The sequence below is a fragment of the Phoca vitulina genome, unplaced genomic scaffold (assembly GCF_004348235.1).
Source record: "Phoca vitulina isolate PV1807 unplaced genomic scaffold, GSC_HSeal_1.0 scaffold22, whole genome shotgun sequence".
NCBI lineage: Eukaryota > Metazoa > Chordata > Mammalia > Carnivora > Phocidae > Phoca > Phoca vitulina.
Genome location: NW_022589725.1, coordinates 21434733 through 21450429, shown reverse-complemented (window position 1 = coordinate 21450429; position 15697 = coordinate 21434733). Strand labels below are relative to the sequence as shown.

Here is a 15697-nt window from a genome sequence, read left to right as displayed (position 1 = left end):
GCCACCCAGGCACCCCGAAGATAGGTGTTCTTAGAATGCCAAGAGGCTAATGATGCAGAACACAGGGACATCAAAGCCAAGACTGATCCACAGATGAGTTCCAAGGGCCCCCAACTAGCGAGTGAGCTGCTCTGAATTGTACGACCCACAGCAGACCCATCAGATAGACATTCTTCGAGAACGTATTTTAAACAAATTCACTGTCTCTTCCCCACTCCGTCCCAAAGTTACCAGGCCCTCACTTTCTCATAACCATACCACTGTACTCCCAATTAATCAGACTTAAAATCTAGTCTCCACCTTAGCTTCTCTGACCTCACCCAGGAACAAACCCTGGTGATCCCATATTCAGAAGTTTCTCAGGCCTTCCTCCATGTGTAACTGGTTGCAACCAAGAACAACCGATTGTCTTGAATTCTATCTCGGTACTTCTCAAACTGTAAGGTGCCAAGTACCTACCAGACCTTATTCAAATGCTGATTCTGATTCATCACGTCTGGGACAGGGCCTGAGATTCTCCTCTGGTAAGTTCCTGGGTGATGCTGTTGCTGCTAGTCCAGACCATACTTTGAGGAGTGCTGCGCTCAGCCACAAATTATTACCATGTGTTGATCTTAGAATATAAAGATTTGTGTTGCATCCCTCCTACAGCACGAGGCATGACCTTCCATTACCTCCTTAGAATCTTCAGGATGGATTAGACAAGCATCTCGCTTAGCACTCAAAGCAGGCCACACGCTTAGCCTGACTTTCCAATTTCCCAACTGAAAGTGTTCACTCTAGTCTCTACCCTGGATCTACCGTTACAGGTACAACATTCCTCTGCTTCTGAATCTCTGCTCACGTCCTAACCCCCATATGCATGGCCTTCTGTCTTCTGATAGACTGCACACTGTGGATATCGCCATAATGGGACCAGCAGGCACCCCTCTTCTGGGAGCAAAGTCCTGCCTCTTTATGAAAATACTTTTCCCTCCTCCCTCTCCAACCACAGAACCTCCTATCCTAGCAGTGTGAGGACTGGTTTTAGCGATGGTGATGCAACCCACATTAGGCTAGGGACTTCTACCTATATACGAGTGTCCTCCAAAGCAACTAATCCGTATCCTCCTTGGCATCTACTATACTTTTTCTTGCAAAGAGATGTGGAGAAAATAATTTCCAGGGTCACTTGGTACAACTCCTTAATCAGTGAGTATAAAAAAGCCCATGTAGTGGAAATGATTTATCCAAGCTTAGAATTCATCAAAAAGTAATTCTTGGATGAGTAGCTGGATAAAAGAAGGTAAAAAAGAAAAAACACACACACACACACAAAGAAACCCAGGCATCTTCATTTAAAATGTCAACGAAGTGAACACATTAGGTAAACATTAGCATTTATCTTACTGTAAGCACCTCCATGCTGCATGCTGGCTGATGTCTAGAGCTAAGGTTCTAAATGAGCCACAGATAGTGTGTCATTTGGCACACTGGTGTTTAAAAAATGAATATATTTGTCAACACTTTAACATCAGATTTCATGTAAAAATAAATCCAGATGTCTAGTATCTTATGGAAAAACTACCACCATCTTCAACCATCTAGCAATCTCAAGGTGCATATTCTTATATCGTTGGAAAATTAGCTGGAGACAGGGGTGCCTGGGTGGCTCAGTCGTTAAGCGTCTGCCTGCAGCTCAGGTCATGATCCCAGGGTCCTGGGATCGAGCCCCGCATTGGGCTCCCTGCTCCGCGGGAAGCCTGCTTCTCCCTCTCCCGCTCCCCCTGCTTGTGTTCCCTCTCTCGCTGTGTCTCTCTCTGTCAAATAATTAGATAAAATCTTAAAAAAAAAAAAAAAAAAATTAGCTGGAGACAGGTGGATGCTGCTTCCCACCCCTAGAGGGTGTATAGACACTCCAACTCGCTACTGTCTGTACCATTCCTTATTTGTCTTTGCCTGGCACTTTTTCATTATTCACATCATCTTCCTGGCTCCTGTAGGCACCTGGGATCGCAACCTGTGGTCTAAAGGAACTACTGCTTTTGGTAGCCTGCAGAGAAACTACTAAGTTCAGGGTTGACAGAGTGCCACCGTGGAGGAGACACGGAAGTACTGAGTTCTGGGACAGATGGTCTTTAAAAGCAGGATGAGAACCAAAGGAGCCAGGGAGATGGAAGGTGGTCGTGGGAGGCCCAAGGAGACAAGTTTCACCCACTCCACAGATGAACCAATGATCTCAGCCCTCCCTCCGAAGGCAGAGAGAGAATGGTGGTTTCTAAATTCAACCCAGCAGTAAGACAAATGAACCCCATTATCTTCATTTGCAAGAAGGAAACACCTAGGTGGGATGGGGCACTTTAAGCTTACAACACCCACCCACTCATTTGCTGATTCACAGCTCTGTCCTGAAGCAAGCTTTTTAAGTGGCCCTCCCTGCTTCACTTCACATGAATTCAAAATGGTTTAAAGTAAAAACAAAACAAGAAAATGCCAACTTTCCATTTTGGAAACATGAAAACGCACACATGTCTCATCCCAGACTTGAGCCTCAAAAAACAGTGAGGCAATGGGGTGAAACAATTTAATCAATCAGTAGATTGGGGCTTGGATGATAGGAAGCTGAGATTTACAATTTAGCTACTTTAGCATTCACTAGGCATTGGCTCAGGTGAGCCTGGGCAGGAACCCAGGGAGTCAGTGTAAGTTTTCTTCAAGAGAAGCGGGATCTAAACACTCCTTATTGAGCAGTGCTTCTCACACTTGGCTGTGCCCCAGAACCACGTGAAAGGCTCGTGAAAACACGAGGTTACTGATTCAGTAGGGCTGGGGCAGGGCCCGAGAATCCGCCTCTCTAATTCAGTTCCCAGGTACTGCTGGAGCTGCTCGCTGGGGACCAGGCTTTGAGAACCACTGGCCTAGACAAAACAGTTAAAACTCCATGTCAAGAAACAGCATTTTGCTGGGGAGTGCTCGGAACCAAAGCTCTTGCCAGGGTCACAGGCACTAATTCATTTTAATGGTGCTTTTGGTGTTCTTAGTGAATTCTAATCAATGGCTAGGCTGGTGGAATCCATAGGTCTAGAGATTAACCTGTTTGCTGTGGTCAATTTGATAAAAACCTGTTTAAGTTCACAGTCATTGTGAATTTTGGACTAAGTCCATTTGTATGCTAAGCCAACGGGACTCAAACTTCACCCCGTGTGAGAATCACTTGGCAGTTTAGTTTAAATCAGATTACCGGGCTCGGCCCCCAGAATTTCAGATTTCTCGGGTTGGGGGAATATGAATTTTTTAGGGGCTCCCAGGGGAGGCCAGTGGTCTGATCCCTCCTAGGAGCTCTGTGTTTAACAGGGAAGAGAAAACCTAGGTGAGGGAAGGGAGGTTCTGCAGGGCCTTTCCCACGCAACTTTGCAGTTAGCCTTCCACTCAACATAATTCAAGTTCAGCAAAGTGGTTTTGGCCTTCAACCCAATCTACTAAGATTTTTATTACCTGTAATAAACTACCTGACTTTATCTTTTTTTGTATACAAAAGAGAACACGTAACATTTTTCTAATGTAATTTCTATAGTACTTATTCATGGGCTTATTTGAGGAACTTGGTTACAAAGCATAATTTATAGTGTTTGCCAAATATTTACAACCTGCATGAAGTATAATGAGCAGTCTGGAAATTGTCTAAATTCAGTCCAAATCTTTGCATTTTGAACCTCATAAAAACAGCTTAGTTTTGTAATCAAAGGAAAATTCAACTTAGTATAAAATAACACACTTATTTTTGGGGATTTTAAATGAGGGCTGCATTTCCATCTTATGTACAGTGACTCTGATTTCAGCTTGCTATGCAGCGCCAGATGTAACTTAATGAAAGACATCTGAACTCCCTTCAACAAGCCAGACACAAAATCCTTCCAAGAAGCTGGTTGCATTCTGAGAGAGAAATAAATGCAGTAGAGAAACTGAGGTGCTTTTCTAACGAAGGAACGCAGTTATAATGTTCCATGTTATTTGAAAAGAGATGAGGATGATCCAGGGGGAAAAATAAAAAAAGTATTATTACAGTTCAGAAAAAAAATTGGAAAATACCTTCTTCATGTGACTGCTTTTATTCACAGGCATTTTAAGCTACGTATCAGATTCACCTATTACCCAAAGGCACATATGTCTGAGGATGAAGTGCCAAGGATTTGTTGGCCAATCCTTTTAACAGAGGGTTTTTTAAGGAGAAGGGAAAAAAAGCTAAATTTTCTAACTGGAATGACAGGAAGAATTTAGGCAAGCATAAAAATAATGATCTGAGTCGGAAAGAGGAAAGACACCAGGTTAAAACCTCCAGTCTTGTCGGGGATTCTCAGCCACAGTCCTGTTGTAGCCTGCAAAGTGACTCTAAAAATAACACCGTGGAATCCCAGACCTTTGGACTATCAATGCATCACATTTTCTCAGGCTTCTGGTCTAAAGAGCATTTTCCTAACTTTTCTTAGAGCTAAACTGTACAAAACTGGAACTGAACATAATAAAAATAAAAAATAAAACCAAAAAAACAAAAAACCCTAAAAAAATACCTTGCATTAAAAATACTTGTTATAGAGAAATCCAAATAAAAGCGTATTGTTTAAAGGAAAAAAAAAAAAAAAAAAACTGGAGGCGTATAGCAAGAGGGGTTATACATATTGATCACCCGGGTTAGAATTTACCGATTCTGTCAATAGAAAGACCTCAGTAAAGTGGGTATTTACTGAGCACCTACTAAAGGTTGGGCATTGACCAGTCTAGACATTGGAGATGCATGAGGAACAGGACATTGCCCTCACGTCAGCAGAGGAAGGGACTAAATGAATAAATGGTATATAAATAGAGATCAATGCTATGAAGACAATACAGCAGGATAAGGAGTGAGGGAGAGCCATGGGGTGGCAAGATGGGGAGCTGAGGTGATATTCCTGCAGAGATATGAGAAACTTGAGCGAGAAAGCAGTGCATGTAACTAGGGGAAGAGTGTGTTCCGGGTAGAAGGAACAGCAAATGCAAAGTCCCTGGAGCTGGAGGGAAACCCAAAAGAGGAAAGGGGGGAAAGGGAAAGAAAGTACGGGTGGTTTCTTGCAGGGCCTTGTAAGTCTTAGAGTGACATGATCTGAATCACATTTTAAAAGCATCCCTCCAGCTGCTATTTTGAGAATAGATTCAAAGGGGCAAGGCCAAGGCAGAGAATCCAACGAGGGGAGACAGGATACTGGCTTGGATCACACTGTACTGATAGCAGTGGTGAGAAGCAGCTAGATTCTTGAGACAAGGGTGTGTGTTTGTAATGGACTGATGAGGGAGACAAGGAAGGCATCCATGGTCTCAGCAGCTGGTGTGGACAGTGGGTGAAGGGTCTAGATTTGGACGTAAGTTTACAATACCATTTGACATTTATTTTGTAGGGGAGAATGAACACAGAACTGAGATCAAATCTTCCAAAGAGGTACAGCCGCAAGGCAAGCTCTTAACTCTTTAAGCAGAGAAGGCAGCTGGAGAAAAATACAAGCTGAGCTACAAAAATGTTTTTTGATATACCTGTGTCCTCTTTTATTGAAGAAAAGCACCTATTTTCGCAGTCATGTGTACTGGACAATATTTCATATTAATTTGAAACCTCAACTCTGAGAAACTCAGATACTATGTAAAATTGTATTGACTCTTAAAAAACCCACTTGAAATAAAAAGAAAAAAAATAATAGAGAACCCCATGGGGAACAGGAAGAACAAAGAAAATGAAATGGCTTGTTCAAAGTCAGGAAAGTTTCCTCCTCCGTGTGAAACCTGGTTCTCCATGGAGAGTACACAAAGCTGAAAGTTGGCCCATTTGCCTGGATGAAAGGTTTGGTAAAGTGGTGTTTTGTTTTGTTTTTTCCCCCCAGAATGGGCAGGTCCTAAGTGTTGTAAGAGCCCAGGAATTAAGAACAGACTCAAGAATCTCATAGGATAAATACTCCTAAGCAAGTTCTTTTTTTTTTTTTTTAAAGATTTTATTTATTTATTTGAGAGAGAGAGAATGAGAGAGAGCACATGCGAGGGGGGAGGGTCAGAGGGAGAAGCAGACTCCCTGCCGAGCAGGGAGCCCGATGCGGGACTCGATCCAGGGACTCCAAGATCATGACCCGAGCCGAAGGCAGTCGCCCAACCAACTGAGCCACCCAGGCGCCCCCTCCTAAGCAAGTTCTATACTAGAAACTCTCTCAATTTCTCTCTCACTGGTCAGACTAGTACTTGTCAGATGTTCATAAAACAAGCAAAACCCTCTGACCACACAGGGAATGCTAAACTCTCACAGTTAGTAAGCTACTGTCCAGTATGTTGGACCCTTTGTCCTTACTTTGCATGCTTACTATGAGTTACTTATGTTTGTTACCAAACCTGTTTGTTGTAATTTAAAAATTATATGAACCGGGGCGCCTGGGTGGTTCGGTTAGTTAAGTGTCTGACTCCGGATTTCTGTTCAGGTCATGATCTTGGGGTCCTGGAAGCCCCACATCAGGCTCCTTGTTCAACGGGGAGTCTGTCTCCCTCTGCCTCTGCCCCTCCCCCACTCATGCTCTCTCTCTCTCTCTCTCTCTAATAGATAAATCTATAAAGAAATAAAAATTATACGAACCAATGAGATATGTTCGTGGAAAGAAAGAGGATTGTTGTTTCTCTAAGTTGGATATTTTAGAAAGATAACTTTAAAGGCAAGTTGCACCACGTGTTTTTTCTCAAACTGAGTGAAAATGACAACTCTGGGATTAGGGAAAGAAGTCATAAAATTGTAGGATTCTGCCCTCCCATTGCTCCACGGGTGTCTTTAAAAGCCTCACTTCCACTTCAATGCAACCAAACTGGATATTTGCGACAATGCGTCACAGGTCAGATAAAGGCAAAAACTCCCTCGACCCCAATCCACAGACCCATACTTCATTAAAATACTTCATCCCTGACCGTAAAAGACTGGCCAACACCTGAATCCCATTTATATGCTTCTAGTTAAAATCAAGTGTTTAAGGTCTGCATGTGTTATTTAAGAAACTGATGACTTGCTTTAACTGATTCTTGTGATAAATGGACCAGGAGCGCAGGGAAGGAAGAGAAGGGCAGTTAGCTTATCCTGTGGTACCATGACTCTAGGCTCATAGGCTTGAGTGGTACCACAGAGTCACAAATGCCATTTCAGGGACACTGGGCCGTCTCTGCATTTCTCACCAGATCTGATGTAATTTGTGAATTCTGCCATCATTCTGACCCGAGGCCATTGCATCTCTGTGTATTCTGTATAAATCCTCTCACCTCGATGGCTTGTGTGTTCTGCTGGGGATACGAACACATACAGAGGAATAGGAATAAAATGGTAGTGACAGAAAATATTGTCAGTGCTGGAGGGAGTATTAGGATATGAATTAGCACAGTTAAGTTTTGAAATCAGGAAGTAGGCAAAATTATCCACATATACGTATACTCCATTAACAAGTTCTTTCAATATCTCCTTCTCCACGAGTCAAAACTTCAGTGGAAATGCTACTAGGATTTTGTTGATTTTCTTGTTGCCTTGTGCCCCATCTAAAAGGAGAATTTCAGACCGATATCCCTGATGAATATGGATTCCAAAATCCTCAACAAAATCCTAGCTAATGGGATCCAACAACACATTAAAAGGATCATCCACCACGACCAACTGGGATTTATCCCCGGGATGCAAGGGTGGTTCAACATTCACAAATCAATCAATGTGATAGAACACATTAATAAGAGGAGGGAGAAGAACCATATGGTCCTCTCAATTGATGCAGAAAAAGCATTTGACAAAATCCAACATCCTTTCCTGATTAAAACTCTCCAGAGTATAGGGATAGAGGGAACATTCCTCAAGCTCATAAAATCCATCTATGAAAAACCCACAGCAAATATCATCCTCAATGGGGAAAAGTTGAGCCTTTCCCTTAAGATCAGGAACACATCAAGGGTGCCCACTCTCACCACTGTTGTTCAACATAGTACCAGAAGTCCTAGCAACAGCAATCAGACAACAAAAAGAAATAAAAGGTATTCAAATGGGCAAAGAAGAAGTCAAACTTTCTCTTTTTGCAGATGACATGATACTTTATGTAGAAAACCCAAAAGACTACACCCCCAAATTACTAGAACTCGTACAGCAATTCAGTAATGTGGCAGGATACAAAATCAATGCACAGAAATCAGTCGCTTTCTTATACACTAACAACGCAACTGTAGAAAGAGAAATTAAAGAAACGATTCCATTTACAATAGCACCAAAAACCATAAGATACCTCGGAATAAACCTAACCAAAGAGGTAAAGGATCTATACTCTAGGAACTACAAAACACTCATGAAAGAAATTGAAGAAGACACAAAAAGATGGAAAAATATTCCATGCTCATGGATCGGAAAAAAAAACATTGTTAAAATGTCTATGCTACCCAGAGCAATCTATACCTTCAATGCCATCCCGATCAAAATTCCAATGACATTTTCAAAGTGCTGGAACAAACAATCCTAAAATTTGTATGGAATCAGGAAAGACCCCGAATCGCCAAGGAGATGTTGAAAAAGAAAAACAAAGCTGGGGGCATCACGTTGCCCGATTTCAAGCTATATTACAAAGCTGTGATCACCAAGACAGCATGGTACTGGCACAAAAACAGACATACAGACCAATGGAACAGAATAGAGAACCCAGATATGGACCCTCAACTCTATGGTCAAATAATCTTTGACAAAGCAGGAAAAAACATGCAATGGAAAAAGGACAGTCTCTTCAATAAATGGTGCTGGGAAAATTGGACAGCCACATGCAGAAGAATGAAACTCGACCATTCTCTAACACCATTCACAAAGATAAACTCAAAGTGGATGAAAGACCTCAATGTGAGACAGGAATCCATCAAAATCCTAGAGGAGAACATAGGCAGTAACCTCTTTGACATCAGCCACAGCAACTTCTTTCAAGATACATCTCCAAAAGCTAGCGAAACAAAAGCAAAAATGAACTTTTGGGACTTCAACAAGATAAAAATCTTTTGCACAGCAAAGGAAACAGTCAACAAAACAAAGAGGCAACCCACAGAATGGGAGAAGATATTTGCAAATGACACTACAGATAAAGGGCTGGTATCCAAAATCTATAAAGAACTTCTCAAACTCAACACCCAAAAAACAAATAATCAAGTCAAAAAGTGGGCAGAAGAGATGAACAGACACTTCTCTGAAGAAGACATACAAATGGCTAACAGACACATGGAAAAGTGTTCATCATCATTAGCCATCAGGGAAATCCAAATCAAAACCACACTGAGATACCACCTTACACCAGTTACAATGGCCAAAATGGACAGGGAAAGAAACAACAAATGTTGGAGAGGTTGTGGAGAAAGGGGAACCCTCTTACACTGTTGGTGGGAATGCAAGTTGGTACAGCCACTTTGGAAAACAGTGTGGAGGTTCCTCAAAAATTTAAAAATAGAGCTACCCTATGACCCAGCAATTGCACTGCTGGGTATTTACCCCAAAGACACAGATGTAGTGAAAAGAAGGGCCATATGCACCGCAGTGTTCATAGCAGCAATGTCCGCAATAGCGAAACTGTGGAAAGAGCCGAGATGCCCTTCAACAGATGAATGGATAAAGAAGATGTGGTCCGTATATACAATGGAATATTACTCAGCCATCAGAAAAGATGAATACCCAACTTTTACATCAACATGGATGGGACTGGAGGAGATTATGCTAAGCGAAATAAGTCAAGCAGAGAAAGTCAATTATCATATGGTTTCACTTATTTGTGGAACATAAGGAATAACATGGAGGACATTAGGAGAACGAAGGGAAAAATGGGCGGGGGGAATTGGAGGGAGAGATGAACCATGAGAGACTAGGGACCTGAGAAACAAACAGGGTTTTAGAGGGGAGAGGGGATTGGTTAGCCCGGTGATGGGTATTAAGGAGGGCACGTACTGCATGGAGCACTGGGTGTTATACGAAAACAATGGATCGTGGATCACTACATCAAAAACTAATGATGTATTGTATGGTGACTAACACAACATAATAAAATAAAATAAAGAATACCGTGATGGTGAAAAAAAAAAAATGCTACTAGGAAAAGAACCCTAAATCTTAACTTTAAGCACATACACACCAGAGTTAAGGTTTTGGAATATGGTTCTTAAATGAAATGGACTATGATTGAGAGCGATCAAACCAAGGAAAGCAAAAATATTATGGGATTTACTGGTTTGAGCCATCTTTCCAGGACTGTACTTGCTCAGGGCATCAGGTGGGGTGGTCAGGAATATCACATGGGATATCAGAAAGCCTGAGTGGGAGGCCAGATTCTGGTCTAGCCTGCTGTGTAGTCTTAGGTGAGGTTTTTTGTTTTTGTTTTTAACTCTTTGGCCTCATTCTCCTCATCTGAAAAATGATGTGGTAGGAAGTGCTTCCTAAACTCCATTTCCTGCCCTAATATTCTGTGACCCCGGGATCATCAGGGCTAACACTCATCCAAGGCTTTCAGTGGGTGACAGTGCATTAAGCACTTTCTATGTAGGTAACTCATGCAATCCTCATGACACTCCTAACAGCAGATACTTTGGTATTATTCCCATTTCACAGATGAAGGAAATGAGGCACAGAGAGGTAAGTTGTCTAAGTCACACAGCTGCTAGTGGAAGAGCAAGGATTTGAGCCCAGGCAACCTGGTCCCAAAGCCCAAGTCTATACCGACTCATACTGCTTGTAATATGACGAGCTGACAAAAGCCAGAAGATACAGGTCTACAGAACAGTCTTTTTGCAAAATTTGGGGCAGCTCAACATCTGTATCTGATTAATGAAGGCTCTTCTTTATGAGTGGTCAGCATGGTCTTCTGGGATTGAAATGTTGCTATGGCAAATAACCACTAAAAAAGACCTCTGTAGCAAAGATGCAGGCGTGAAGTACAAAAAGCAGGAATAATACACGTTCAGATCAGCAGGGTTCAAGGAACCATTCAAACTGGCATCGCTCTAAGCAAAATAATAGAAGAACTTGAAGGCTTTGCAATCTCTATTCTCCCAAAGTGAGGTAACCTGGAACAAGAGCATAAAACCAATAAAACCACCACGAGACAGAAACAAAGCGTCCCCTGTAATGTGGAGTGTCCATTCCCGGCTCCAAACCCTAAGTCCAGGAGCTGCTCAGACTTGACTGCCCGTCTGCGTCATATGTAGCAGGGAGCGGGAGGGGTCTTGTTAAAATAATGGAGATTCTGGATCTGTAGGTCTGGGTGGACCTGAGACTCTAAGGTGTAAGGAGCTCCGAGGTGAGGCTGTGCTGCGGGAAGGTGGATCATACTTTGTGAGTGGGGGTAAAGAGCCTAGAGGGTCTCAGAGTCTGAAGAACTCACTTGTCACCAGTTAGCTCTGGTCCAGGGTCAAGTTTTGTCAGATGATCTTATCTGTACGTTCCTGCCTGGCTCTAAAACCCGGGATCCGCAATGATGACTTTCTCATTCAACCCTACACTTAGTTTCTTCTGGTAGAATTAAATGGGAAAACGAAATGCCTCCCATAGCCCCCACACCGAGGTCTCTGCAATGGGAGAATCAAGGCTCAGGCCTCCCCACACCTATTACAGAAAGATACCGAGAGCTCTGTTCAGAGGTAAAATCACCCCGAAAACAAATGACTTGCAGAAAAGTGATTTATGTTTGAGGCTTTCTGCTTTGGCCAAAACCTCTTTGAGACTCACTTGCCAGGGCAATGGTATGCTGGGTATGGTATTAAAAGACAGATCATGACCCAATACTCTAATAACTTATAGGGGTGGGGGCAGGGCTTGGATATCTTTACCATCTAGACCTGTGCTGTCCAATATAGTAGCTGTCAGCCATATGCAGCTATTGAGCACTTCAGATATGGCTAGGCTGAATTGAAAACACACATCAGATCTTGAAGACTTGGTATAAAAAGAAGGTAAAATGTCATTAATAAATTTTATATTGATTTTAAGTTAAAATGACAGTATTTTGGGTATATCGTGTTGAACAAACTATTTTATCGAAATTAATTTCACCTGTTCCTTCTTACTTTTTAAATGCGCCTGCCAGAAAAATTTAAATGATATCTGTGGCTTGATTTAGATTTCTACTGGGCAATGCTAATCTAGCCCCTTGCTATTCAAACTGTGGTTCTCAGACCAGCAGGATCGGTATCAGCTAGGAACCCATGAGGGAGAATCTTGTCCTCATCTCAGACCTATTGAATCACAATGTGCATTTTAACAAAAACCCAGGTGATTCCTGTGCACATTCTAGTATGACAGGTGCTGGGCTAGTTTCTCCTACAACATATCCACAGAAGTGCTTGGATTCTTGGTATACTTAAGTGATACACTAAAAGAGTACTGTGCTTGCTGAATTTTCTACACCACATTACAGCTAGCAATAGAAATATATATTTTTAAAATTTTAAATTAAAATTATTACTATACAACTTTAATATAGAAAACAAAATTATATATAACATACATACCACATATATACATACGGGGGAAAGGGAAGGGAGGTTTTTTTCACTGAGGCTACCTTAGTTACTTCTGGATTTTCAGCCACCATGTACGTGAAACTGATGTTCACCAGATCTGTGCCACTGCAGACACAAACTATCCGCCCTTCCAGATCGTTCTCTGACTTTCCAACAGCTTCAAGAGCGGTGAGGATTTTGGGATCCTGTATAGGAGTATACAAATAGGGAAAAATTGTTAGATCACAGAGCATGGAGGGAACATGCTCATTTGATGTAAAAATACACAGAAGGACAAATGTTCTCCATCTAAAAATGCCCTGATATCTAGCATTATTCTAAAACGTGTAGAAGTAAAACTTGTAACACTACACACTACTTGAACTCATTTGGTAGGAAAAGTATTCTAATATCATTAATTGAGAAAACTAGGTATGAGGGTCTTTCTTTAGGTTCTTGGTTGTAATTATCAGAGGACCTGGATGATGGAAAGGCTCTGACCAGGACCTGCTTGGGTCCACAAAGATCAAAGGGGTCTTTGAGCAGAGGACAGTCACTGACGTCTCATGCAAATAAACATAGGCATTGCCACAGCCAGCAACCAAGGGTTATTAAAAAATAAGATTGAGTCGAGTAGCCTGGACACAAAGAGTGAGTATGTTCATCTCTTAGAAGCCATGGCATCTTCATTTGGAATGAAGAGAGTGTAAGTCTACCCTAATTAGCACATAAAATAGCATCTTTGTCCTCCGAAAGAACTCAGGAGGAAATGCCAACATGGTTACACAGAAATTTTAACTAACATAAAAGAGGACAGCTTTGAAAAAGACACACAGAAACAAAATGAGGCACGTAATTTTGTTTTTCAACATCTAAAAACCTGCAGGGCTATTATGAAAAAGGGAATAAATACTGTGCTTTAATATTCTAGAAAAAAAGGCAGCTTCTAAATTCCTAGCACCACTATGCAAACAGCTTCTTATTCAAACAAGTCAATCACTGTGAAGAAGATGGATTTATATGCTCTGTCATCTTTTTCTCTCAGAGGCAAACGAAGCCTCCCAGGTGAGCGGCTGTCTGCGTGCACAGGTGCACAAACACGGAATTAACCATGCCATTTAAATTTCCACATCAACCACAGACCAGAAGCGACTCACTGTTTGCTTAAAAAAAATGGCAGAAGAGGGAGGGGGGGCCTTGATGAATTAATTTCTGAGTTAAGGAAACTGTTTCTTTGATGGAGGTATCATGCAAGCACCTTCTCTTTGAAAGGTGAATAACGCTTCTAATATAACTAAACATAATGCAACCCAAACCACCCAATGGATATAGATGAAAAGATTTCTAAACCATGTGCCCTTCATTCCCAGCTGATGGCGTTTGGGGCAGTAAAGGGTTAAATAACATTCCAGAACCCTTTTCCAACTTAAGTAAATCTGTGTTTAGAAGAAAAGCCAACACCAATCACAGGTACCTTGGGGGTGGCTCCCAATCGAATACTGTTGATGAGGGAGCATTCTAGCACTTGTCCTTCCTGAAAAGAGAGAATATAATACAGCAGTGAGCTGAAATCTTGCCAGACCTATGGCACGGACGAGTTATGTGATTCTGAAGGCAATGTCAATGATAGTAAGGTAGAGAGGGAGCGAAAAACAAAAGACAGTCATCGAAATACCCGACAATCAGAAATAGTGAAGACCCCATACTTTCCATTTCAAATATACTTGTCTATACGGATGCAGGTCTGAAAAATTATTTATGTTTACAAAGTGTTGTTATCTTTATGCATATAATACTGTTACTGGAGTATGTATAGCATTAAACACGTGTGTGTGTTAATTTTAAGTGGGTACAATACTTCTATAGAATTCCAATTCCATTTCCTTAAATTCAGTTCAAAGATTCATTTAATGTGTGCGCTGTGCTGTGTATTGAGTGAAGTCCCAGGGTGTAACAAGATGAGCATGCTCTTAATGCACCTTTGAGACTCAACTTGAAACTCTCTTCTTCTAGAAAACCTTCCTAATTCCCAAGATTAAATCAGATCTGCCTGTTTTAAACTCTTGTAACAACCCGACCTTCTCTTTCACAACCCTCATTGACTTTTCCCTTTTTTTTTTTTTTTTTTAATGTCTGCTTTTCTCCTAGACTGGAATCTATGAGGACTAGGGTAGTATCCCCAATGCCTGTCATATGGAAGAACATTTTTAAAATCTTGAATAAATAAGTAAGCGTAGGGGTCCATGTCCTTAAGAGGCCTTCTGCCTACTTGTTGAGAAATATAATGGTTTAAATCAGAGAGCAGGAAAGAACAACTTGCAGTTCCTGTGCCCTACCTTGCCTTCACTCCTCCAGGTCAGAAAGAAGCCAAATTCATCCACTTTGAAGAGGCAGTTGGGTTCAAACACAAAGGATTCCTGTTAAAAAGAAATGTGTTGATCTGTGTGACTCAGCCCCATTTTTGAATCTAATAAAAATGCAAATATCTTTTAAGCATCTAAACGAGGGAAAATGAGAAATCACCCTTTTGCATCCTAAATCTAATGACCGTATTTTCTATTACATTATGGAATATTTTCATCTTGAAAACTCTTTGCATTCACTTTTGTATTGAAAGAGTGATCAACTTTATGCAGCATCTCCCTCTAGAGTAGCTTTAAGAACAAAACACACTGATGTCCTGTAGGTCATAGAGAAGAAAGTTTCTCTAAGACCTGAGATGAGCTCAGGGAAGGAAGAAGGACTCCCAGATTCCAGCCAACTGGTCTCCCTCCACAAAAGAGCAATTGTTGTCTGTATTTAATATAATGTAAAAAATTGGGAGATAATTTTTTTTAAATCATTGATTTTTTTTTTTTTTTGTCTACATCATTCAGCATTCAGATGTTTACTGAGAAAATTTCTGAGATTTTTGCTTTTACATCCAACTTCATGTGGTATCCTCTAAACCAGGACTTGAGCAGGACTTTGACCTAGGCAAAGTGTAGTCCTTGGACCAGCAGTATCAACATCATCTGGGAGCTTGATTGAACTGCAGAGTCTAAGGCTCCAGCCCAGATGGACCGAACCAGAGTCTCTGGGAGCAGGGCCCAGAAATCTGCATTCCAACAACCCCTCCAGGTGATTCTAATGCACGCTAAAGTTTGAGAACTACTGCAGTGGCCTTGGACACCAGAAACTC

The 15697-nt window shown here is 41.5% G+C and overlaps 1 protein-coding gene across 7 annotated transcripts in view; it reads right to left on the bottom strand.

The window, feature by feature from the left end:
* PLCB4 (phospholipase C beta 4) overlaps positions 1 to 15697 on the bottom strand; it is a 407515-nt gene that overhangs the window by 119176 nt on the left and 272642 nt on the right. For all 7 annotated transcript variants that reach the window (XM_032419441.1, XM_032419443.1, XM_032419444.1 and 4 more), the window contains 3 exons: positions 14853 to 14933; positions 13991 to 14050; positions 12579 to 12722 (listed from right to left, as the gene is read on the bottom strand). In XM_032419441.1, the coding sequence (XP_032275332.1) occupies positions 12579 to 12722; positions 13991 to 14050; positions 14853 to 14933 (285 nt within the window). The remainder of the gene's footprint in view (positions 1 to 12578; positions 12723 to 13990; positions 14051 to 14852; positions 14934 to 15697) is intronic.